Here is a 26,030-nt window from a genome sequence, read left to right on the forward strand (position 1 = left end):
GCCAGGAATGCTCTTTCCCACCTCCCTTTAGTCCAGCCAACTCCAGCTCTTTCTTTGAATCCCAGTTTAAATATTTCCTAGGGAATGACTTCCCTCACTACAATCTGTTTCCTCTATCAACCTGTATGTCAACATATAGAAACATTTGTTGAGCGAGCGTCTCTTCAGTATTTAACACAAATTTTAATTAATTCATTATTTGTGTAATTAGTTGTTTGTCCATCCCCACCAAGACTGTAATCTTCATGTAAGTAGGCCCATGTTTGTCTTGCTCACAGCCAATCCCCAGCACACAGCACTGGGCCTGAAACACAATAAGCCTTACTACATATTGGCTAAATGATTGAACAGAGAGGGTGGCCAGGCCAGGCCAGGGAGGCAGGAAGGGGGGAAGGCCATTCTGGGAAGAGAGATTAGTCTGTGCACAGATATGGAGAGGAGACAATATGGTGTGTTTGGCTTGTAAGTAAATGTGGCTAAGGCACAGGATTAGAGGCTAGAAGGCTTTGAGCTGGGGCCCAATGGAACAGGGCTTTGGATATCAATGAGGAGCTTAGGTTTAACCTGTAGGCAATAGTAAGTGATCTGGTTTGTGTTCTAGCAAGCTCACTCTGATGGCCTTGAGGAGGTCAGAACTGAGAGGGCAAGACTTCAAGCAAGGAGACCAGAGTCTGTGGGACAGGAGGAGAGAGTAAACTGAGGCAGTGACCGGGTGGCTGGCAAGGGATGGATGTGAATGCCAACTTGGAAGCTGAATGAATAGGGGAGGAGTGAGACCTGGACTCTGGCTCTGCCCAGGACCCCTCGCTACCCACCTCACAGAGAACAGTGCTACCTGAATTGAAGTGAGTGCTCACTGTAACCCAGTTGGGATGTGGGAGGAGGGAGATCTCTTAGACTTGGTCTTCCCAGAGCTGGCCCCTGATGGGACAGGCTTGAGGCCCCAAGAGCACTAGAGTTCAGCCGTCTGCGTGGGCATTGCCTGCATCTTTTCTCTTTCTGTGTCCACCCCCCCATTCCCCCACCCCCGCCCCTCCCCATTTGGCCTCAAGGTTGGCCAGGCCCCCAGGCAGCCCTGGAGCCTCAGAGTCTCTGGCCTTGACCCAGAGCCCTAGCCTGCTCCAGGCTCTCCTACGGAGGACACTGTCCAGAGAAGCCTTGGGACCCTCTCCTGAGGAGGCAGAGGACTGGCTAAGATGATCTTTGACTCTGATTCCAGTTGGGATGGCTGTAAGGGGACACCTCAGGCAGAGCGAGGCAGGCAAACCGCAGGCTCAGGCTTTCTGGGAGCCAGAAGAGGGAGAGCCTCTTCTATGTAACCCTTTCAGCACCACACCCAGGCAGGAGGCAGGACGCTGTCCTTTCTGACAGCCCTTGTCCATTGGCTTGTGCGAGGTGTGCTGGCGGGCAGGGTGTTCCAGTGTCTGAATTCACCATCACAGGCCTTGAAGAGAAGAGCCAGCTGGTGCTGGCAGCCTGGGCTGTCAGTGTGTGTGGGAGGGGGCGCTACTAGCCACCTGGGACACCCAGGTTTCTCTCTGGCTGCAGGCTGCGCTAGCTGGGAGGGGCTCCTGGGCCACAGACCCCTGCAGCCAGGCACAAATGGTGGCTCCATAAAAGGTATTCCCCCGGTTGGTGGGATCCCAGGGGGTTGCAGCCAGACCTTCAGGGATGAGGAGGCACAGGCACACTGCCCCTAAGGTCGGGGTGGGCGGGCAGGCTGGTGAGCGCACGAAGCAGTGGAGACAGACTGCAGAAAGCAAGAGTGCTTCCTATTCCGCTGGGCTGGTCAGTGGGCTTCATTTCGGTCCCTCCCTGGGCCGTATTCCGCTGTCTCCCCACCCCCATGCTGTCCTCAGCCTGGCCCTCGCTGGGGGATCTCTACTCCCCCTCCTCAGTCACGGCTCAGGCCCCCAGCCCAGCTCCAGCCCTCTCTCCGGGCGAGGAGGTCGTGGCGCTCTGTTTGGGCGCCGGTCCTGCCTCCCTCGGTGGGCCCCGGGAGGGGTCCAAGGCCAAACCCGAACGCGCTCAGCCCCGGCAGCCGGAGCGGGTGGGGGTGTGGGTGGTGAGGGCGTTGGGCGCGGGAGGGGAAGAGTTAAGGCTTGGCGCTCCCCTCCCCCGGAGGGTGTGACCGCCTATAAGAAAAGCGCCGCGCTCCGGCACTGGGGCTGCAGGCGGCGGGGGCGCAGCGCGGCTGCGGAGAGCTCAGGCCGTCCCCCTGCCTCCCGTGCCTCGCGCCTCGCATCTCGCGTCGGTCCCATCACCCGGGACCCGGGGCAGAATGTCGGAGTCCAGGAGGAGGGGCCGAGGCCGCTCCAAGAAGCACCGAGAAGGGAGGAAGCTGGAGCTCGAACCCGGGGAAAAAGGTAGGGCACCTCGGCGCGCCCAGACAGCCCGTTTCCCTGGGAGAAACCTGCCGCCCTCTCACCCGCCCCCAGCGCCTCGCGGGTGAGTCCGGGGCTGTGCGAGCGGTCGCCGAGGTGACAGGCACCGAGGGGCGCGGGTGCCTGCGTGCAAGCGGGTCTCCGCGGCTGGGCAGGCAAGGGACTAAGCACTCGGAGCCGGTCGGTGGCTGTGCGCGCCTGTCCCCGGGCCGCCGCGTCCCGACGGAGTGGGCGGGAAAGAGGCGCGACCCGAGCGGACCGGCCTGCCGCGAGGACCGCGCAGCTAGTAGCAAAGTGGGGCCGGGGCGATGACCAAAAGACAGCGGACCGTCAGACGCAGGGCCTGGACTGGCCGCAGCGCTCAGGGAGCTGTCACTGTCTTCCCGTCCTCAGAGTGTGTTCTGGGCTCGCTGCCACCCATGTGCCACAACTCCATGAGTTCTGCTCAGCCATTGGAGCAAGGGCAGCATTGCCTGCCACCTCCCGAGAAGGGATGCCCTGTCCTGGAGAGCCCCAGGGAGTAGGGAGCCCCTGCTTCTGTGACAGGTATTTCCCTTAGAACTGGACCAGGCATCAGGCAGTTGTCCCCTTTGGTCTTCAGGAGTGACTCCCTTGGGTTCTGGGAGGTGAGAAGTTGCTTTGAGTGAGCAGAGCCTGTGCTGAGACCCACTTTGGTGCCCTCCCTGGGCAGCTGCAGGGGGGAAGGAGGAGGGGTCTCCATTCAGTGCACTGGGCTTGGGCTTCTCAGGGATGGGCCTTAGGTGTGCAGGTCCTCCCCTCCAGAACTAGGCTTGCATTATTGGGATGCAGTTGGGAAACCTCGGGTTCTCACTTTTTTCTTTTTCAGGCAAGCATTTCGTTAATGCCTATTTGTACTTGTAAGCAGGCCAGGCATGTTCAAATGGTTCATCTCCATTTAATTCTCCTAATAATCCTGGGGGTAGGTGGTCCTTGCCCCATTTTACAGAGGGAGCAACTGAGGCTTATTGAGGTTAGAGTCACAAAGTAAGTTCCAGAGATAGGTCTTGGGGCTTCCAATCAGCATTCCTGGACAATGATGCCTATTTTACAGTGTCTCTGTCCCTCACTAAAGTTCCTGCCAGAACTGCAACATAAAAATATCTTCAAAAGAGCACTGGACTGGGAGTTGGGAAGCTTCAACTGTGGTTGAGAATTTGGCCAAATTCCTTTCCTTTCCTGAATTTCTGTGTAATGCGGGAGAAGGGGTAGCAAGGTAGCCGGTGAGGTCTCCATTGGGAAGAGCCTAGGAGTTAAACACTGCCTTCAGCCCAGTAGAGAGAAGAAACTAAGGGAATTTTAAAGGGCAAGCTATGTTCTCTTCTTCATAAAGAAAGCCTCTTTGCCCATTTCTGCTGGATGAGTGTGTCTAGGAGTCCTCTGTAAGGTAATGGACACTGTGGGTCTGCCCTGACCATACTAATGTGAGGCAGCTTAGTCTAGGTTCGTGTAGTGTGGATGACCTCCAATCTGAGGTCTGAAGGAATTCAGGGGGCCTATTTTCAGGATCAGAATTCATGGCTTTCGCTCAGTGAGCCACTCTCTTCTCCCACCCCACCATACACATCCTAGTGTGGGCACCTTGGAAGGCTGGCTAGTTAAGGGCAGCCTTTCAATGTCAAGGTTGCAGGAGCTGAGCTGGTAACAAGCCACATGGACTTCAGCTGGTGAGAATCAATAGTGACTTCAGCTGCTGAGAATCAATAGTGACTTCAGCTGGTGAGAATCAATAGTGAGAATCGAGCAGCTGCAGAGGGTAGAGTATGCGTTGGGGCAGAGGTGGGAGAGGGCTATGAGTAGAAGATGCCACGGGCCTCTCAGTGATCTCTTCCAGCATCTTCTACGCCTGTGAGAAAGTCCTTCTTGATGTCTAACTATAATCTTTCCTGCTGTCTTTTCTTCTCTGCTTTCTCTTGTTTCTTGCTTCCCCGTGGGCAGCTCTTCAGAATGCTTCTTTCAGGGAGTTGGCTGATCAGTAGATACCAAACAGACCAAAGGCGTAAGCTAGAGGACTTTTGGAGACCTGGGACACTGTGGAATGGGGGAATCATGGGGGACGATCATGCTCTGAAACAAGATATCAGAAGAAACCATGTCAGTGAGAAGCAACAGTCTTAAATCCCTGCTATGTAACTGGGTGGGTCTGATTTCAAACCTGGTAGGATGAGTGCTTAAGCCAACAGTGGCCTACAGAGCGGGAGGCCTCCCTCACAGCTGCCCATCTGAGGCTGCAGGGTCCTCCTCTTTTATGCTCAGAGTGCCCCCACCAGGGAGAACACGGACACTGGGCAGCTGGAGAGGGATCTTAGCCAGGGCGGAGCCACGTTTGGTTGAAAGATTGGGAGGTGCAGACATGGAGAGTGTGAGCAGGTTATCCATTAAAATCTTCGGCTTAGACGGGGGAGGGAATCTGGAAAGTGGGAGGGAGAAAGGAGGGAACATTAATTAATTGGCTCCCCTGTCCCTGACCACACATCCAGCAGCCCCGTCTCCTCCTTGGCAAATAGTAGAAAGGGTACCCCTATACTCAAACCCAGGCCAGCGTGGGGAAACGGGCACAGGGGTGCCGGGGGCTACTGAACTGCAGGTGTGAACTCTGCCCCATGACTCTCTGAGAATTCGCAGGGCCAATGCCTGGTATCCCTGCCTGGGGCTGGGTCCCCCTCAACCCCCATTTTCCCTTATCCCAGGGGACTGGGGTAGGGGTGGCTGGTTAGCCTTGCCAGCCTTAGCAGCAGTGTTTGGGGGGAGGGGTGGATAATAAGCTCACTCACATACCTGGGGTCCAGCCTCTGTGTGGCCCCGGGCACCGCCCTCCCTCTCTCTGGGCCTCAGGAAATGTGCTCTGCTCTCAGCTCTCACCTTCTCCACAGCAACGGCAGAGCCTCAGCCCTCAGGCCCTGTGTCTCTGAGAATCCTGAGAGGAGGAGAGCTATGGGATTAGGGTGGGAGGAAGGGGGAAAGCTGGCCCCAAAGAAACTGATAACCCCTGAAAGTGCTGTGTTGTTTTGAAGAACGACTTTGGAATTTGATTCTAAGTAACTGGCCTTTTCCATGTGCCCCCTGAAAGTCCGGTCAGGGTTTGATGGAAAGTGTCCCTCTGTTGGAGCTCCCATGTGAACTGGACTCTGTGTCTGCCCACAGTAGGGCAGGGGACAGGCTTTGGTCTTCATGGGGATATGAAGGAGGATTAGCATCACTAGCTGAGCGCTCTGGACACATCTCATTTGAATGGGCGCAAAAAATCCTTGCAAGGTCTTTCTCTTTCATCTTTCCCATCTCCTGCCTTTGGTGAAGATAGCGCCCAGACTTCTAGGATCAACTCCTGTCTTTAGGCTGTCCGGGGTCAGGTCAGAGGTGGTCACGCGCCTGCCTACGTGTACGTGGCTGAGCCACATCTGGCAGTTGTTTTTGGCAGCCTCTGCCTCTGGCCTTGGCCCCTGGATGACCCTGCTGAGCCGGGCACCTGGAGTGTTCCTCCTGGCCCTCTGGGGCTCAGCCTGTGTCTCACACTCCACTCCGTCTCCCGAGCACCTCAGGGTTCATTAGGAACAAGAACAACAAGCGGAGAGTGACTTTGTACTGCCCAGCAGGCTTTCATCCTGAGAGCTCAAAGCAGTTCACACCCCAGGACTTATAGGTCCTCAGTCCAGGTCCCAGACACTCAGCGGTGGGGACAAGGGGACAGAGAGCCCTGGTCTTTCCAGATTGGCCCAGCAGTGGGGCTGGGGGCACACAGTGAGTCACCCACTGTGGGGGACTCAAGTGGCCAGTAAGTCTGGGATAGAAGTAAAATTGGACCGAGGGCTTCAGGCTGCAAACAAAGGGATAGTCTCCTTTGAAAGAGTATGAGCTGGTAGGACTTCCCTGGTGGCGCAGTGGTTAAGAATCCGCCTGCCAATGCAGGGGACACTGGTTCGATCCCTGGTCCGGGAAGATCCCACATGCCGCGGAGCAACTAAGCCCGTGCGCCACAACTACTGAGCCTGCACTCTAGAGCCCGCAAGCCACAACTACTGAGCCCATGTGCCACAACTATTGAAGCCCGCGTGCCTAGAGCCCGTGCTCTACAACAAGAGAAGCCACCACAGTGAGAAGCCCGTGCACCGAAAAGAAGAGTAACTCCCACTCTCTGCAACTAGAGAAAGCCCACATGAAGCGACGAAGACCCAACGCAACCAAGAAATAAATAAATAAATTTATAAAAGAAAAAAAGAATATGAGCTGGGCCCTTCCTTCCCTCAGGCCCTCTGCCCCTGTGGGTTCTATGAGCCACTAGAGGAAGAAGCAGCAGCTTCTTGGGAAGCAGAAGCCCTTGGACTCGGATATTGATGAGAATGCCTAAGTGATCCCCACTTCTGCCCTCTGCCCTTGGTGCTGGGAGCTTCAGGGCCAAGTCAGGCCAGCCCTGACTTTAGGGTGGTGCCAGAGTGAGGAGTGTATGGAGGAAAAGGTGCTAGCCCAGCACTGGCAGGCCCTAGCCTTGGCCTCGGGTGGGCTTCCCAGCATGGCTACCCATGCCTGGTTGTCAGCCCCACTCCCCCTTCTAAGTCTCCTCTGCATTCGAGCACACAAGGCTGGCCTGACGAACAGTTGGCATAGGGAAGAGAAGGGCTCTTTTAAATACTGGCAAAGCGCTGCCAAAACTTCAGACCTCGGTCCATCAGAACCATGTGCCCACTGTGTTTTCCCACCATGCCTGAGCCTGTAGCACACCGTTTATAACTTAGCAGGGGACAGTGCAGCATATGCTCTCTGTCTTCCTCCAGCCCAGCCCTGGCCTAGCCATCCATCCATTCACCAACACTTCCAGGTCGTGGCCACGTGGGAACTATATACACTACATGTGCTCTCATTCACTATAGTGTATTCAGTTCTGCAAACATTCATTGAGCGCTTCCTATGCAAATAAATCTGCAAACATTCATCGAGCTCCTCCTATGCAAATAAATCGCAGCTCCTGCCCTCAAGAAGCTCAGACAGATCCTTACAAAATACCTGTGATTGCAACCAAGTGTAAAGTCAGAGATCTGTATGTGATGAGGTATATGATGAGGAAAGGAATGATTTGTTCTCCTGGGAGGGTGTAGAGGAGGCTTCTCAGAGGGGTGACATTTGAGCTGAGCCTGGATGGTGAGTAGGAATTCACCAGAGTGAGAAAGCGCCTTCCAAGAGGTAGGAACGTTCCATACCCAACCTGCTTGGGGCTGGGGTGTGGGAGAGGAGCAGGGAGAAAAGAGGCAGCTATCATTTACTGAGCACTTACTACATGTCAGTCCTGGTTCTATAGAGTAGAGATACTATTTTATCATCCCCACTTTACAGATAAGAAAACTGAGGCAGGGAGAGAGTCCACGACTGGCCTGTAATCCAGCATGACTTAATGGCAGCATGGGATCTTAGGCTCAGGTCTGCCCCCTCCACCCTGCCTCGCCATGCACAGTCCACCTGGCTCCAGGCTCTTCCACAGTCCGTGCCTCTCAAGACAAACCAGTGAAGGGCATAGGATGCTCTGTTGGTCCACTTGTTGGAGCAGGTCCTTCCCATCCCACAACTGGTCAGATATTTACTTCCTGGGCTCTTGGGCAGGGTAAGGGTACAGAGATGGGCATGTTGTGTCCCTGCCCTCACAAGGAGCTTGCAGTGTGACTGTGGCAGTAAGGTGTGAATAGGAACCATGGAGCACTGACAGAGGGGCAGCCCAAGGCACTGAGGCTGTACCAACAGGCAGGAGGAGCACCTGGGAAGCCTGAGGTTATTATGGTCAAGTAGTCTAAGCAGAAACCAAGCTCGGGATCCAGAGTCCAGTGAGATCTCGCACCAGTCTGGGTAGTTTTCTGGTCCTGTGGAACCCCTTGTGCAAAAGGTGAATGTTTCAACCAGTGGGAACCTGGTTTAAAGCATAAACTTGGAACTTGCTAGTAATGCAAATTCTTGGGCCCCACCCCTGACCTTCTAAATCAGAAACCATGGGGATGGGGGCCAGCAGTTTTAGCAAGCCCTCTGGTTGACTGTGATGCGTGCTGAAGCATGAGAACCACTGGTTAAGCTGTGGCCCAGCCTCCCAGGGCAGAGCCCTGCAGAGGGCATGCCAGCCCCACGGCACCTGTGCCAGGCACCATGCTTGGGGGCTGTCAGGGGAATGGGGTCGCCACCTTGTGGGCTGAGAGAGATGGGGACAGACCTAGAGCTGCAAGGTCGAGCCTGGCAAGGGCTGACACAGAGTGGCAAGAAGAGAGACTCATTCCCATCAGAGGAATCTGGGCAGGCTTTCTGGAGGAGATGGGGTTGAGGTAGACCTTGGCAAAAGGAAGCACTGTGCTGGAGAGATCTAAAGAGGCTTGGCGTTCCAGCTGAGGAAACCACGTAAGCAAAAGGGGGCAACAGAGGGTGTTTGGAAAATAAAGTGCAATCCCAAAGATACGCTGCTGAACATGGTGTGTAGGAGCGAGAGATCAACAGGGCCAAACAGGTTTTCTGAGTGTCAGGCTGGTGAGTTTAGACTTCTCTGAAACAGCACGGAGTGAAGTGTTCTGAGCAGGAGGCTGACCTGGTCTCCCAGAGCCGCTCTTGAGGCATCGTCAGCCACCACCAGTTTGTGGCAGGTTGGGCAAGGGGAGGACACGGCCAGGGCTCCTCGACAGTCCCAGCTGATTAGTCAGGATGTGTGTATGGTGATGGGTGGGTACAGGGCGCATGAGCTTTGCCTTGGGATAGCTCACCAGCTGGCAACACTTTAGAAGGATTCTGGAGGTTTGGGCCTGGCCAAAGGTCGGTGACTTCTGGCCCAGTCAGGCAAGGCTGGATCTGAGCTCATGGGCCAGTCCCTTCACTGTACAGATGGGCAAACTGAGGCCCAGAGAAGTTCACACACCACAAGGTAAAGGGTTTGGCAGCTACCGGGCAAGAAAGAGAGCAACAGCTTCCTGAGACACTGCCCCCTCCCGCCGACCACTGAGCCTCGGGTCTCAGTTCCCTGAGTGCACTGTGGTCTCCTGCCCTGGTCCTTTGAACCCTTTGCCTGGAACACTGTCTCCCTCCTCCTGGCCAACTCCTGTCACCCTTCAGGCCCAGCACAGGCTTTGTTCCCTCTGCAGAGCCCTCCCTGGCCCTCAGGGTGAGGAGGGAGGCTGAGGTGTATGGTCTGTGCCCTCACATCACCCAGCACCTCCCCATCACAGTACCGACCCCACTGTGTGGGCAGTACCCCGCTCAGCTGGAATCCCCAACAGGGAGACCGTGTCACGTGACCCTCAGTACCCGACACGTCCTGAGTGCCCGGTACATGCTTGAGCGAATGAATGAAGGAGGCCGTTATCAAGCGCTTTCACCCCTGTACATAGACACCTGTGGCCCGTTCTCCTATTTGAAGAAGAGCAGTCTCATGGGAAGAGGCTGCCCTGGCTGAGCTTCCTGCCCACGGCCGGGGGCCCCTCAGCTGTCGAGCAGCCCGGTGGGCTGAGCAAGAGTAGTCCTTCCGGGAGGCCCCGATTGCACCATCTGCTCTGCTATCCTGGGGCAGATGCCTGTTTTGGCTGAGGGGGAAGGAAAGGACTGAGTTGCGGAGGAGTGTTGGGTGGGAAAGGGCTCTGGGATTGGCCGTCAAGGGACCCCACCCTCCCTTGAGTGCTCGCAGCAGTCTTGACCTGGGCCACTGTGAGGCACCCATCAGTCACAGCCCAGCTTTACGTCACTAATTTATTTGTTCAGCCAGTGATCAGTGAGCGCCTACTCAGTGCCAGACACCAGGAGTATGGCTGGGCTCCCACACATCCCCTCCCTGAGGGTCCCACAGTCTAGAAAGGTAAGAACCCACTTTGCTCTGAGGTAGAAAGCCCAAAGTAGGGCAGGTGAGATGCTCAGGGAGTCTGTGCAAGGCAGAGGTTGCTTCTGGCTCGGTGGATTAGAGAAGGCCATGCCATCTGAGGTGATCTCGAGGGATTCAGATGAATAAGAAGGGCCAGTTGTTGAGCTATCTCTCTGTTCCAGGCACTGTGCTAAGTTCTTGACATACATTATCCCCATTTATTTCTCACCACAATCTTAAGAGGCGGATGAGATTGTTCCTGTTTTACGGACAAGGGACTAAAGGCTCAGAGAGGTTAAGTAACTTGTCTAGTTATACAAGACACTGGGCAGAGCCAGAATGCAAGCCGAGACTGGTCTGACCCCCAGCCTGTGTGTCTGACACTCTCAACTGTGCTTCTGTGGGGAAAGACATGGCGGCGGAGCATGAGCAAAGGGCATGGAGGCAGGCAAAATACAGAACAGGCACGCTTGGGGATCAGCCTGTGATTTGGTTTGCCTGGAATATATAATTCCTGAAGGGAACCAGTAGGGGAAAAGGCAGAGAGCTGTTTTTGGGAAGGGGCCATTCACTGACCAAGCAAGCTTCCCCTGAGGACCCTGGCTGCCAGCCAAGGAAGGCCCGTAGCCTTCCTTCTACAGACATCATGGAGCCAAGGAGGGTTTCTGAATGTCGGAGAGGCACACAGAGGTGAATCTTCCCAGAGTGGTACTCTGGGCTGGGGGACCAATATAGCCTGAACCAGGGCCTGGCAGACGATGGAGGCTTAGGAGGGTGAGGCTTGGTGGAAGGTGATTGGTCTCCACTTTTGGGGAGAGACACAGAGTTGTCACAGATGACAAGGTGACTGAAAGCGGGAACTCAGGAGAATGAGCAGTCTTGGGAGAGAAGATGGAGAAACTGGTTTTCCCCCGTGCTGTTCGTGAGCTACTGGCTGCAGATCCAGACAGTGATTTGTTTTAGGGTGAGTTCTTTCCACCCCCCTGTCTCACTAGCCTGGACCACAAAGTCCACAACTCAGCCCTCCCAGGCTCCAGAGTGCTTAGGCCAGAACTCTCCAAGGATAACTTGTAGGGAGGGTGGCCAGGCCTCTGGCAACGTGGGGGACCCCAGAACCCACTGAGGTGTCTGCATTTGGTGAGCACGTAGGCCTGTATCCTTACCTGTATCAGGCCTGCTAAGACTTTTTCCCCTGAAACCCAACATTTCTTTGAATTCTTGTATTTTTATTTTATCTTAAAAATCCACATGAACTTGCAAGTGTACTCCACCATAGATCTGTTTGTTTTAATACAAAGGTGCTGCTTTTCCTTACTAATGAGCTTGGCAAACCCTTCAGAAAGAGGCCCTGAGGTCATCCTGTGGCTTTGCATGCATCCCAGGTTGAGAAGCCAGTCTTGTCTGGTGTATAAGGTGCCTCCCCTTTTCCCACCCCCACTTCATTTTCCGCTGACCCAGAGCTTCAGGAACAACTTTCTCCAGCCAGGCTGATGAGGTGGGAAGTGCAGACCTGTCCCAAAGGGGAAAGAGACTCTGGGATTCCCCTCCTCAGCTCTCTTTCTCTCTGGGTTCCTCGAACAAGGGATAGCCTAGTCCATCAGCAGCAGGCCTTCTCCAGAGGGTTCTCCGAGGCCAGGGCCCATCCTTGCCCAATGAAGAACTTAAACAGAGTTGGGCAAATGGTAATGGCCTTGCAGGACTGTCATCTCTGTTGTCCCTACCTCTACCTCCAGCAGCCAAAGAGATGATAATCTCTTCCATCCCTCCATAGAGAGCTTTCTCTTGCCCCATTTCTCTAAAATAGGCAGAGTGTGGTTTATAGATGAGTCATCTGAGGCACAGAAAGGCTAAGCTACTTACTTAAGGGCGAACAGTTGGAAAATTGGGAGACCAGGACAAAGACCTGAACTACTGTGTCCTCGGTTACCGCTCTTTCCTCTGTTATGCACGACTTCCTCTGTGCCAACTCTAGGTGTCTGCGGTCTGTGCCCCGAGCGCTGGTAAGAACCAGGGAGCCGTATGCCACCCCAGCAACTGGTGCCTCTGCTCTGTGAACCTGTGCAGTCTCCCCAGACATAGGTGACATCCCCCGCAGTCCCCCATCTCTGCTGCTCATGTCCCCATGTCTCAGCCCTGAACCTAGGTGAGGAACTGTGGCGTAGACCTGCCTGACTCCCGGGGCTGGGCATCTCTGTCTTGGGAGGGTCCCGAGGCGGCAGTGTTTCTGTCAGGCCGCTGGGCTCCTGGCAGAAGGGGCTTGGGGAATGGAGGGGCATAATTTTGGCCCTGGTGGTCAAGACAGGCCTGTTCTTGCCCTGCCCTCGCACTGTAGGGGTGGATGGGTGCTTCTGGATGGGCAGGCGAGGCTTTAAGGCAGGAACCATCTCAGTTGTTCTTGGAGCTGCCAAGCTTTGTGTCCTCCTCCTTCCTTCCTTCCCCTCTCTTCACCCACCCGCCCTGGACCAGCATCTGCTGTCTCTAGCTCCCATCCCCAGCCAGCCCTGGCCCCTCTTCTCTACCTTGTAGCTGAGGTGTCAGACACCTGGCCTGTTGAGCTAAGAGCCCATTAGGTCTGGGCTGGCTTTCACTCCACTCTCAGCCTCAGTGGAGCCCATGGCAGCGGCCACGTTGTCTTGCTTAGCACCATATCCCTGATGGCTGGTAGGTGGTTGGTACATCATAGGGACTGAGGTGGATATTTGTTGGATGGTGTGAGAAGCGGGCAAGGCAAGCCCAGGCACCAGGCTGGGCCTGGTTGGCTGAGGAAAGGTGGCTCAGGGAAAGCCAAGAGGCCCAGCAGGGACACACTGCCTTTGGGAGGCCCGGCCTGTGGGTATCAAATGGCTTTTCCGCAGGCTCCCAGGAGGACACCTGAAGGCCGGTGGACCAGAGGACCAGAGTAGGCCCTCTGTGCTCACTTAAACCAGCTGTGTTTTTAGTTGTTGTTGTTTCTTCTTTCTTTCTCATTTGAACTTGGAGTCTGTAATTAACCTCCCATAGCTCACGGTCACTTTCTGGGTGGGGGAGGGGTGGGGAGGGGGCTGGCCCACAGCCCATCAGCAGCAGGACAGTGGGAGACTTTGATGCCAGGCAGGCTGGCCGCATTGTCTCCACGTGTTGCCCTGCAAAGGAGACTGCTCAGCCTGAGTCATGAGGTGAGGACCATTAACCCTTTTAGGAGTCCGCTGCCCCTGCGCCCTGGTTGTCGGGAGGGAGTCCTGGCCTGGTCCGCCTGGCTGGGCTGCCTGGCCCTGCCCCAGGCGTCTGTCTTGCTCTCAGATCTCTGCAGGCTCCGCACCCACCGCCCACTGCCGAGAGGAATGAGGTCAAGTTGCTGGCAGCAGCGGTACTGCCTGGCCTCGGGGCTGGGATGTGGGAAAGGAGCAGCCCTGGTTGTTCTTACTGTTGTTGCTCTCTTCAGTGAGGTGCTTTCTGGGGATTCCCTGCCACACAGATGCGGGCCAGGTGCCCCGGCTTGGCATCGGGTGATGAGAAAGCAGAAGCCCCCAGATTAACCATATGGCCCGACTCGTGGCAACTGAGATGTGTCTTAAGGTTTTACGGGATCCCTTATCAAGGGAGATCTTTTTGTGGAGACCTGGGTCATCCCTGAGAGACTTTCCTCTTGTTGTTAGAAAGCTGCCAAAACAGCTCTCCCCACACGCCCACACCCCTACTCCAGAGAGCCCTAGTCCTGCTGCTTAGGTGGGCCCTAAGCAGCAGGACTGGGACGGGAACGGGACGAAGTGACCTCTCAAGGAAGATGGGAGCTCAGTAGACAGGGTTTGGTCTGAGGAGACACTAGAGGTGGTGAAGGACGGGCTGAACAACACCCTAGGGCCACCTAGGCCATCAACTTGCTGTCTGCCCCCGCACCCCGGGGGAAGCAGCAGCCCCGGGGAAGCAGGGTATTGGGAATCTCCACCCCCTTCTTTTTGTTTTGTTTTGTTTTTTTGCGGTACGCGGGCCTCTCGGCCTCTCACTGTTGTGGCCTCTCCCATTGCGGAGCACAGGCTCCGGATGCGCAGGCTCAGTGGCCATGGCTCACGGGCCCAGCCGCTCCGTGGCATGTGGGATCTTCCCGGACCAGGGCACGAACCCGTGTCCCCTGCATCGGCAGGCGGACTCTCAACCACTGCGCCACCAGGGAAGCCCTCTTGCTTCTACCTGATGCCTCTCGTCTGTCTGCTCTCCTGTGTGCTGGACTTTTAGGGTCCCCTCTCTGTGTGGGGAAATAAGCACAGACCCTCAGGACTGTGAGCCCTCCCTTTGGCTGCAAAGCTGAATTTATAGACAAGTTTATGGCCGTATTGTTCACATTAGCAGAACGTTGGAGACGACCGAACAAATTCCTCTGAACAACAGAATATTATGCAGCCTTTAAAATGATTTAGATCTGTATTTCTAGATTTGGGGAAATGTCTTTATGTTAACCAAGAAAAGTAGGCTATAAAACGTTTTCAAGAGAAGAGTCTTGCAGGAAATATTTGAAAATGTTGACAGTGGTTTTCTCTCTGGTGGTAATTGAATGGATTTAAATGTGCTTTTCTTTTTCCTTACTTGCACTGTGCAATTTTTTTAAAATACATTTATTTATTTATTTATTTTATCTTTGGCTGAGTTGGGTCTTCGTTGCTGCACGCAGGCTTTCTCTAGTTGTGGCGAGCCAGGGCTACTCTTCGTTGTGGTGTGCGGGCTTCTCATTGCGGTGGCTTCTCTTGTTGCTGAGCACGGGCTCTAGACACGCGGGCTTCAGTAGTTGTGGCACGTGGGCTCAGTAGTTGTGGCTCACGGGCTCTAGGGCACAGGCTCAGTAGTTGTGGCGCACGGGCTTAGTTGCTCCACGGTTTGTGGGATCTTCCCAGACCAGGGCTCGAAGCCGTGTCTCCTGCATTGGCAGGCGGATTCTTAACCACTGCGCCACCAGGGAAGCCCACATTGTGCAATTTTTCTACAACAAAAATGTATTTCTTATGTAACAAAACAATAACAGAGAGGAACAAGCTAAGCTCCTTGGTGGGTAGGAGTGGTTGCTCCATACGGGGCTAGATCATTTCTGTCTGGGACAGCACAGGACCTGGCACATAGTAGCACTCAGTAAACACAGGTTGACTGACTAGGGGGTGAGAGCCTACCCACTGGGTTGCTTCAGCTCTTGTCCTGACAGATCCCATCCACCCCGGAAGACTGTTTCTCTGCTTGGTTCAGCTCTGACCCCAAGACACTCTAGGGACACGGTACAGTGGTCTCCATACCTCACACTAGCATTGCATTCTGGGCCCTGGGCTATAAAAGTGACCCAGACAATACTGGACCTGGCTCAGAGATGGTGCCCAGGCTGGGGCTAGAGCTGGCCCACTCATGTCTGAGGGCTGGTAAGCTCTATCTTCAGCTCCTCAAAGGCCTGCTGTGTCAGCAGCCTCTTAGCCTTGTCCCAGGTGTTCCCAGGGCCTGGTACTGAATCCAGTGGGATGCAGTGGGAGAAGCAGTGGTGGCTCAGGATAAGAACGAGCTTAAAATGCAGAAAGTAAAGTAAGATCAAGTCATTCCCCGACTTATAAGCCTCTGATACCTCCCATCACATCTACAAAACTCCAGGGCCGTCTTGCGCAGGTTGTCCACACTCCTCACTGCAGAAAGCCTGACAGGGCTCCAGGCCCAGGAGTGAGGGTACAGAGGTCCTCTGGGCAATGTTCCCAGTGCCACCTGCGGGGTGTTCTTCCTGGGCTGCCGCCCCTCTCCCCAAGGGACTTGCTTGAAGTAAAAAATGCAGCTTGTTCGCGGGGTCCCATTCCTTTTCAAAACACACATCCTTGGCTTTCAAAGAGCTGTGAACTAAGATATCTGTGAACAGGGACCAGGACTGGATGCTGCTAGAGCAGGAGACATAGTCTTTCAGTATCTCAGATGATGCTCGTGAGGAACTGTCAAGAGACAGAAAAGAAGACTCTTCGTAAAGAACACAGCATGATTGAAATGCATGGTTGTTTTTATTATCATCCTTTAGCCCAGTGCCGTCTAACAGGAATATAATGAGATCCACATATGTAATTTAAAATTTTCTAGTAAGCACATAAAAAGTGGCAGGGGGAGGCAAAACAAACCCAGACTTTTCGTCCTAGCTCACACAGCCTCATGTCAGTCACCTGGGCCTACTTCTCCAGGCTCCCCTGCCTTCCAGAATCTTCTAGCCACCTGGGCCTCTTTTATCCCTTGAACTCACCAAGCTCATTCACCCCTCAAGGCCTTTATCCAGGAGCTTATTACTGCCTCATATTTCCTGAGATTGTTTGCTATTATCTACTCTCCTCACTCTGATGCAGGCTCCCAAGAGCAGGAAGTTTATCTGCCTTGTTCACCACTGCACACTCAGTGCCTGGCATATAGTAGGGTGAATGAATGGGGAAAAAGTGAACTGGATGGGGTTGTTCTGAAGTGAGTGGACTGTCACTCGGGTCAGGTCACACAAGGTTCTCACTAGATGGGGTGCCTCCTTGTGATCTGAAATGCTGTCCTGGGTTTCCCATTGGTGGCAGGGAACGACCTTGAAGCCCCCAGTTCCTCGGGCCCTCTGAACTGGGGTCGTGTCTGCTGTTTCTGGGTCAGTCTCTGTGTAACCATTACCACCACCATTAAGCAGTGGCCTCGGGCTCAGGGCACAGGGCGCCAGGACTTGTCAGGAAGCACCACCTCCTCCCACCAGGTATTCCGCCACCCCCGCCCTGGCTCATTGGGAGGAAGGGGGCCTGGGTTGGGGAGGGTGGGGTCAGAGGTCTCCCTCACCTCAGAACTTCAGGGAAGGTCAACACTCTCCAAGCAGGGGAAGGAGGCACCTTAGAACTTGAGAAGAGCTCTCTGTGTCCCCAGTTCACGAGGAGGGGGCGGAGCCTAGTTGCAGGTCACCAGGTGACCAAGAAGTTAGATCACTGGGTGTCAACCCAATCTTGGAGCAAAGCCACCTGTGAAGATGTGTTCAGCTTGCAGCCAGCTGTCAAGCTCTACACTTACAATACGTGCTCTTGCCTAGAGTATGTTACATATTTATTATATGTTTTTAAAACCCACATACCTGGACCCATCCTCACAGATCCTGCTTCAGAATGTCCAGAACAATGTCCCTGGCACTGACACACTTTTTTTTTTTTTTCCGGTACGCGGGCCTCTCACTGTTGTGGCCTCTCCCCCCGCGGAGCACAGGCTCCGGACGCACAGGCTCAGCGACCATGGCTCACGGGCCCAGCCGCTCCGCGGCATGTGAGATCTTCCCAGACTGGGGCACGAACCCGTGTCCCCTGCATCGGCAGGCGGACTCTCAACCTCTGTGCCACCAGGGAAGCCCCTGACACACTTTTTAAAGCTTCCCATATGGTTCTCATTAGCATCTAGGGTTGATAACTATTGATAAGGAGTGACTGGGCCCTGAGAACAAGCAGACAGAGGACGGTGGGGTGTAGGTAAGGGAGAAGGATGCTGAGGCAGGGCTTCAATCACACTAGAATAATGAAGTTCCAGAAAGTCCCACAGATTGATAGGTTGATACACATAAAACCTCCGAGTGTCCAAAAAAAAAAAAAACCCCAAAACAATAAACCAGCATTTAAAAACGTAAGAAGCAGGTAATTGGGGAAAAACACTGTAGCAAAAGGTGAATAGCCTTACTATTTATAAAGAACTCTTACAGATCAGTAAGAAGATGAGCACCCAGGGCCTCCCTGGTGGCGCAGTGGTTGAGAGTCCGCCTGCCGATGCAGGGGATACGGGTTCGTGCCCCGGTCTGGGAGGATCCCATATGCCGCGGAGTGGCTGGGCCCGTGAGCCATGGCCGCTGGGCCTGCGCGTCCGGAGCCTGTGCTCCGCAACGGGAGAGGCCACGGCAGTGAGAGGCCCGCGTACCACAAAAAAAAAAAAAAAAAAAAAGAAGATGAGCACCCAATAGAAAAACAAGAGTACAGACAAGAACAGGCAATTCAAAAAGAAGAAATACAATGAGCCAATACACTTATGAAAAGCGGTCAGCCTCACCAGGAATCAAATAAGTGCAAATGAAAACAACAAAGAGGCGTTATCTTTTGCCTAGCTAATTGGCAGAGGTTAAATACATGATAATACCTCATGTTGGTGAGGGTGTGGAAAAAACAGGCCCCATCGTTCACTGGTGGGAGTACAAATTGGTGCAACCTTTCCAGAACGCAGTTTGGCAACGTGTAAAGCTGAGGAAGATTGCACACCTTTCTGGTGCAGCGATTCCACTTTTAGGAAGATTGCCTTAGGAAATAATTGTGGATAATAATAACAGTAATAGCTAACCTTTATTAAATGCTCTGTGCGTGCCAGGCTGTACATCCCTTATCTCATATAATCCTCAGTCATCATCCCATGAAGTAGGAGCTGTTTTTATCACCTGTGTTTTACAGATGAGGAAGCTGAGGCACAGAAGGATTAAGGCAATAGCCTGAGGACACAGAACTAACAAATAGCAAAGCCTGGGTTTGAATACAGGCAGTCTGAGTCAGGAGCCTCACTGCCCGTACAGCAGTATACACTGGATATGTGCAAAGGTTGATGTGCACTAGATATATACACTGGATGAAGCTGCAGGGGTGTTCCTCTGGGCTTGTCTGTGATGGGGTGTGGTGAGGCAGGGGAGAATGTATGCTGAATGCTCCACAATAGGAATTGGTTACATAAGTTCTGATTCACCCATTCAGGAATATTATGCAACCCTGAAAATGGTGCTATAGCGAAAAAATGTGTGTGTAAATACTAGGGGTTTTTGTTTATGCTTAAAAGGTCTCTGAAAGGATGTAAAAGGAACTGATAAAATTGATTGCATTCTAGAAAGGCAACTGTGTGGCCTTGGTCAGAAGTTAGAGGGAGATCTGTTTTTTAAGCCATATACCCCTTTTCACTTCTTGAATTTTGAATCATGTGAATATATTCTCTATTAAAATATTTATATATCTATAAATATATACACACATAAGTTGTTATGTTATAGAACTTATTCCAGATAATAGCATTTCAAGGAAATAAAGTCAAGGGTTTCCCAAAAAAGCTCCAAGACCCTTACTTGGGGAATCATACTGAAGTCAAAGAAGATACTTCTTTAATGTTTACCCACATGTTTCCCAAACTGATTTGCTCATGGAACCGTTTTCTTAAGTAGTATCTATTATCCTCTTTCTGGATATGCCTGTCCTATAGAAGTCAGTTTGCAAAATGTTATTAATACTTAATGCCAAGGTGAAAGGCTTACAGTGTTTCATTACATGAAAGAAACATGTTACTGGCACTGATCCCACTTTGTTTAAAAATAGATGTGTAGGTGCGTGTGTGTTTTAAATACTTGTAAGTACTAGGATAATGGATGATTTTATTTTCTTTTATCCATTTGTATTTTCGAATTTTCTAAAATGAACAAAATCATTTCACAAGCACCGTTTTTTTGAATCTATGGACTACATTTTCTAAGGCTTCGGGAGCACTTCCTCTCCGTGCTCCCTCTGCCCCTGCACCCCACACTCATCTACTCACTACTAAAAGCAGCAGCCCAGGGTTAGGTTCAGTGAGGGCCCCTGTAGCCAGGCCCTCTCACCTGTCTTTATCCAGAGCCAGCTCGAGCTGTGACTCTGAACTGGTGGGGGAAGAACCAATGGCCTAGACAGGGTCAGTCAGTCCCCAGACAACTCTCTGGCCCCAGCAGACCCTCCCTTCAACCAGTTTCTCTGTTCCTCAAAGAGAGCCATTGAGGCTGCAAAGGAGACACTGGCCTGCTACAAGCCTGACACACTGCAAATCCAGATACCTGGGCTCTGTGGCTGCCTGGCTGGGTGACCTTGGCCAAGTTTCTTAACCTGAGTCTAATCTTCACCCTTTAAGTCAGCACGGCACTTGCCTTACAGAGAGCTTGGTGACCAAATGAGAGCACACACAAAGGCACTGGGTATCCTTTACAGGGCTGTCCCAGTGGAAATTATCACACACCCCAGCAGGGAGCATGGACTTGCCATCACTGTCCTAAGAACAGAGTACTTTTTCCTTTTCTTTTTTTGGGTTGTTAGAGGGAGGGGGGCAAGGAGATGAAACATGGGAGACCGGGGTAGGTGGAAACAGAATGGTGTTCAAGAAAAATGGGAGAAGCCTCTTAGCTTGGCATTTGCAGCCCTGCAGCCCTGTGCGCACCAGTGTAGCCCCAGGCCCCATCCCCCACACAGCCACACCACTTCACCCATTCAGGGCAGCTCACCTTGCTGACCACGTGCGATTCTGATAAACCACAGCCTGGACCACCTCCCTCCCTTCTAGCTCCCCCATCCTTTAGCTCTCAGCTGAGTTAGCTCCTCCCCCAACCTGGACTGGGGACACCCTCTGGGCTTCAGCACCCCCAGGCCTCCATAAACCACACTGTGATGTCAATGCCAGGTTCCAGCTCCTCTGCTAGACTGAACTTCCTGAGGGCAGGAGCTGTGTCTGTCATTTTGGTCCACTTGTGTCCTCTGGGCCCAGCCTAGGCCTGGGGGTCTGGGACAGGAATTAGATCATGGCACTGAAGTCAAGGAGACCTGGGTTGGAATTCCAGTTCCAGCCCCTTGGGGAAGCGACTTCACCACTCTGAGCCTCAGTTTTCCCCAGCTGTAAATGGGTTTAATCATTGCAGTGAATTCACAGGGTGATTTTCATCAGCTAATGTGTATCAAGCTCTGAGTACCATTCCAGGCATGAAGGAAAACTCTCCATAGGCGTACCCACACTGACATCATCGCAGACCCTCTGTGAAGGCTTGTTGATTTGAACTAGGAAACGACACCAGGAGGGGTGGCTCCCCAGGCTCACCCTCTACCCCACCCCCCAGGGACAGTGACCCTTCCTCTGCTGTGCATGCTTGGTGCTGCCCCACCACCAACACGCTCACCTCCTGCCTTGTATCCCCACAGCCACACGGCCCAAGCTGAAGAAGATGAAGAGCCAGACGGGACAGGTGGGTGAGAAGCAATCACTGAAGTGTGAGACAGCAGCCGGTAACCCCCAGCCCTCCTACCGCTGGTTCAAGGACGGCAAGGAGCTCAACCGCAGCCGCGACATTCGCATCAAGTACGGCAATGGCAGGTGAGCGACATCCCTCCCTCCATCCACCCAGCCACCCCCCATCCTTCCTCAGAAGGAGGGGCCTGAGCCGGGAAGAGCCCAGGGCTGTGCCCCCAGATCCACCCGTGGAACCAGTTCCAGTCCCCCCGCTTTTGTGGCGCCCAGTTTCTCCTTGCAGCTCCAGCCCCTCTGGTGATGCTGCCCCAGCGTCTTGCAGACGTCGGTACCTGCTTAATTAATGTCCCTGGATGGTTGAAGGCAATTTGATTGTCCAAGTCAGCTTTAACTGTGGAGTCCCATCTTGTGCATAAAACTTCTCAAAGGACCTGCCACAGGGTCGGAAAGCCCACCATTGGGCAGTTTTTGGTGAAGGACCCTGACTCTAGAATGTGTCTGGGAGGGCACGTGTGATGATGGGCTGGTTCCTCAGCTCAGCAAGCTGTCACTGGGCAGACAGCCAGGTAAGGGAAAGGCACGTGTCTTTGACTGGTGTCGGAGGAGTCTGTATCTCAGACAGTTCCCCCGTGACATGGAAATTGACTTTAGTCTTTGAGTCAGTGCTCCAGGGAAGAGAATCTGAAGCTCTAGGGTCTCTGGGCTGTGGAAGGTGGCCTCTCTTCCATCTTGGATTGGCCAGACAGGGGGCTCCGGGCACCAGAGAAGCCAAAAGTCCAAGGGCAGCCCCTCACCTCTCTCCTGAGGGGCTGTGAGAAGGCAGGACAAGCCTGACCTCTGCTCTGCGGGCCCTGAGGGCCCTGTGGACTTCCCTCTCTGGCTGAGGCACACCCCAGCCTTCCCTGCCCCCCCAGAGGAGCTATCATTTCCTCCGCACCCCTGCAAAATGCAAATGAAGATGATTTTAGAGGACCCTCCAACCTGTCCGACAACAGAAAGTGATGGAAAAGGGGTCGGGCTCAGGCTGCTCCTGGTTCGCTGGGTGACCGGATGGGTCCTGCCCTCAGGCCTTAGTCTCCGAAACCTGTGAAAGAGGAGGTGGGGGTCAGGGGTCTGGGCAGGGCTTCCAGTTTTCTGACTCTCTTTGTGAGAACGGGGAGCAAAGACAGGACTGGTCACCCTGGAAAGTGGTCCAGGCAGAAAACAGAAAGTAATTTAAGAGGATTTGGTGCAGATCAAAGGTTTATGGCTGAAAAAACACTGCTTCCTAAGGGAACTTAGGAGGGGGGTCTGGGGCGTCACCAGTCTACAGGTTGCCCATCAAGCTCACCTTCTGAGGCCACCTCACCCCTTCCCCGCCAAGCCTGGCTCTGAGCTGGAGAGAGGAGTGGACAGGCTTCTACAGCTTTGGGGGCCCCGTCTCCCCTTCCCCCTACTTCACTGAGACAGCAGAAGTCAGGAGACGGGGTGCTCCTTGCCGGCCGCATTACTCTCAAACAGTCCACAACATGGCCCATCCTCATCCCCATTCCTGATCCGCACGTGGCCCTCACACTCACCCACATCCTCCTGCACACACAGAGCCCTTGTGCCACCAACAAACTCCTTTGTTTGGTGACTTCAGCCTCTCTCTCTCTTTCCCCCAACAAACTGCTAACATCACCTCTCTAAAAGCTTTCCCTCCACGTTGCCGCCTCCCATTCCTCCTCCGGCTGTTGCCCCATCTTGTTCCTTCCCTCCATCACCACGTGGAGGGAGTTTCACGCCCACTGACTCTACACAGCTCATCCTCCACTCCTCTTTGCTCTGCAGGAATCTGCCCTGTAAATACAACCCCAACTCTCTCCGCAGCTGTGGCTCTTGACAGACCCTGTGACCTCAGAGTTTCCCAGCTGCCAGGCCTCTCAGCAGCCTTTGGCATGGGTGCCACCTGCTTCCTTGCCCCTGTGGTCCTCCTGCTGGTCCTCTTGTGCCTCTGAACACCCTCTGTCAGGCGTCATGAATGCTGGGACTTTGCTGTGTTCAGGGCTTCACTCTTCTCCCCTCTCCACCGGTAGGTGATTTCACCCTCTTATATTTGATGACCCCCAAGCCTCCATCTCTAGTTTGATGGCCTTTCTTTTTCCAGACCCATGCTGCCAGGTAAACACTTAGTTACCATCCCGGAGATACCCCACAGATCTCTTTTTTTTTTTTTTTTTTTTTTTGCTTTTTATTTTTTGCAGCATTTATTTCCAGGCAGTAAGTTTTTGTTTCTTCAGTTTCTTCCGGATATCCTTTTCTTCTGTGCAACCTCCTCATCTGGTTTAGGAACAATCTGTTCTTTTTCAGTAAGAATCATCTCAATGTGGCAGGGAGAGCTCATGTATGGGTTGATCCGACCATGAGTTCTGTAAGTCCTGCGCCGCATCTTGGGGACTTTGTTCCCCTGGATGTGCTCAATGACCAGAGAATCTACATCTAAGCCCTTAAATTCAGCATTACTCTCTGCATTTTTGAGCAGGTGCAGTAAAAATTCAGCACTCTTTTTGGGCCACCGACCCTGCTTCCAGCCCCCCTGTTTGGCCTGGGCACACCTACCAGCTCCACCATTGTAATGATGGAATGGCACAGGTTACTTCTGTAAAGTGACATCCTTCAGATACTTGGTGGCTTTTCAGATATGCATACCCTTAATGGCCTGGGCAGTTTCACTAGTGTTCTTAAAGTGAACACGAAGACTTGAACCTCTATGATTTGCATGATTTTTGTGGGGTTTTCTGGGTCAATAGTGAATTTTTAGAAGTCACCTCAGGCTGCTTACCGGAAAAGCTCCACAGACATCTCTAACCCAGAATGGCCCAGTCTAGCCTCTCCGCCTTGCCCCTTGTGCTCTCCTCTCAGCTGTGGCAGAACCAGACTGCCCGCTGGCCAGCACCTGCCCCCATGCCGTCCCCTCCAGGTGGATACCCCGTCTCTGGAAGGGGGCACCCTTCTCCCTGCCCACTTCTGCTCTCCCTGCCTTTAGCCTCTTTTCCTCCACGGTCTCACTCTTGACCACACCCCACCTCTTCTGGGCCACAGGCCCCTTTGTGAATTCATTTCTGTATCTCACATACATGTGCTGAGCAACAGTTGTGTGCCAGGCACTCTATCAGAGGCTGGAGATGCACCAAGGATCGGAGCAGACATGGTCCCCACCTTCACAGAGTTTCTAGTCTAGCTTCTAGTGGGGAATCTGGTAAAGGCCTTGACCCTTGCTTCAGAAAACATGCGCTTTATACACCTGGTTTTGCTTGCAATTCGAGGGGTCCACAGAGTCACTGACCCCTGTGACTCTGACAGGGAATGATCTTTCTAACAGGGCACATATCTGATCATTCATTCATTTGCTTGACAGATCTCGAGAGCCTGCAGTATGCCAGGACAGCCTAGGTCTTGGGGCCCTTCTGACGCTCCCCTTCCTGGCCTGTAACTCACCGCCTCGCTGTTCACCTACACCTCGGTGCTCCTGACCCCTGGACTTGGGCCCAGACTGTTCTCTGTGCTGGCAGTGCCCGCTCCCCTCCTCTCACCTTGTCCTCTGCAAAATTCTCCAAGGCCCGGCTTAAATGTCACATCCTCTGGGTCACACTCCTGAGCCCTCCAGCAAGCTCTCACCATCTCCTCCCACAGTGCCTTAGACACGGCTTCATGGCATGGTTGGGGGGCTGTCTCTCCCAGCATGAGAGCCTCCAAGACCACCGCCCAGACACACCCTCTCTCCTGTGTGGCCTGGCAGAGGAGGTCTACTTCCGGTGTGAATTGATGAGGATCTTGCAGGACTAGCTCTCCTCTCCTGGGTGCAGGGTGACATTAGGACTGGGCAGGACACCCTTTGGGTTGGCCTTTGAGCAAGTTACTGTCCTGGTCAAGCCTCAGTGTCATCAGACAAATGGGTCACCCAGTCCTGAAACAGCCTGGTCGTATCATCTGGGTCTCCTCCTGGGTACTAAGGACCCCTGAGAGCCTGAAGTGTGCCTCTGCCCCCTTCCTGTCAGGACCTTGTCCCATCTACTGCATTTCTGAAACTGCCTTGCTCCACCCGTCATGCCCCTGGGCTCCCTGCAGTGAGGTGATGGGTTGGAGGAGGGGCCATGATGGAGAACTTCTGATTCCCATGTTGTGACTCAGAGAGCTGCCGCCTCTAGACACATACTTCACCTGGCATGGGGGCTAGCGGTTAGGGGCGGGAGTCTCCTTTCCGGCAAAATCTTCTCTTTCCTTCTGCCCACACTGCAGCTTGCACTGTGGCCCTCCCAGCGCTCCCTTCTGTCCAGGCCACACTCTGTCTTGACATCACTCTTGGTCTACGGAGATCCCTTCCCAGTGGGTGCCGCCTGTCTCTAGGGCTGCCCCGCTGAGGTGTCTCACCCAAGGCTTCCTGTGCCAGGAGAAAACCGTCCCCCTCCCCAGCCCTGGGCATGGAGCCCACCCACGCAGAACCGAGTGTTCCCTTATTTATGAGGGGCAGGCTGGAACTGGCCCCTCGGGCAGGCAGCAGGAGGTAGGCACTGAGGAAAACGTGCGGACGGGTGGAGGAAGCAGCCACCCAGATCCCTAGTCCCTGCCAGCAGAAAACTGGCTGAGGAAGGAGGGGAGGGGTGTCCATCACAGGGGCAGACCTGGGTCGGCCTAGCAAGCGGGCACTAGGCCTGCCAGAAAGTGGGAGGGAGTCCTGAGTCCTTGGGGCTTCGGACTGGAGTTAGGAGTGAGGAGAAGAGATACGTAGTTGCCCGCACTCTTTAGAGGCCTGAGAGCCCCACAGAGCCCTACCCTTCATCCCTGACCCCAGAGCCTCTTGTGCAAGGCTGGGGCCACCT

At 53.8% G+C, this 26,030-nt stretch overlaps 1 protein-coding gene and 1 pseudogene across 7 annotated transcripts in view; one reads left to right on the forward strand and one right to left on the reverse strand.

Annotated features, from left to right (window-relative positions):
- The window catches only part of NRG2 (neuregulin 2), a gene marked incomplete at its 5' end in the record, with an annotated part of 178,173 nt that overhangs the window by 119,842 nt on the left and 32,301 nt on the right, over positions 1–26,030 (forward strand). For 5 of the 6 annotated variants that reach the window (XM_079703624.1, XM_079703626.1, XM_079703625.1 and 2 more), the window contains one exon: positions 21,144–21,315. In XM_079703624.1, the coding sequence (XP_079559750.1) occupies positions 21,144–21,315 (172 nt within the window). Of the gene's footprint in view, positions 1–2,281; positions 2,367–21,143; positions 21,316–26,030 lie in introns of those variants that run through there. The other variant, XM_079703629.1, reaches the window with a different exon arrangement.
- LOC307052200 (large ribosomal subunit protein uL22-like) lies at positions 23,418–23,958 on the reverse strand (annotated as a pseudogene). The gene has a single exon. The product of its transcript is annotated as a large ribosomal subunit protein uL22-like (transcript).

The sequence above is a fragment of the Hyperoodon ampullatus genome (genome assembly GCF_949752795.1).
Source record: "Hyperoodon ampullatus genome assembly, chromosome: 4".
NCBI lineage: Eukaryota > Metazoa > Chordata > Mammalia > Artiodactyla > Ziphiidae > Hyperoodon > Hyperoodon ampullatus.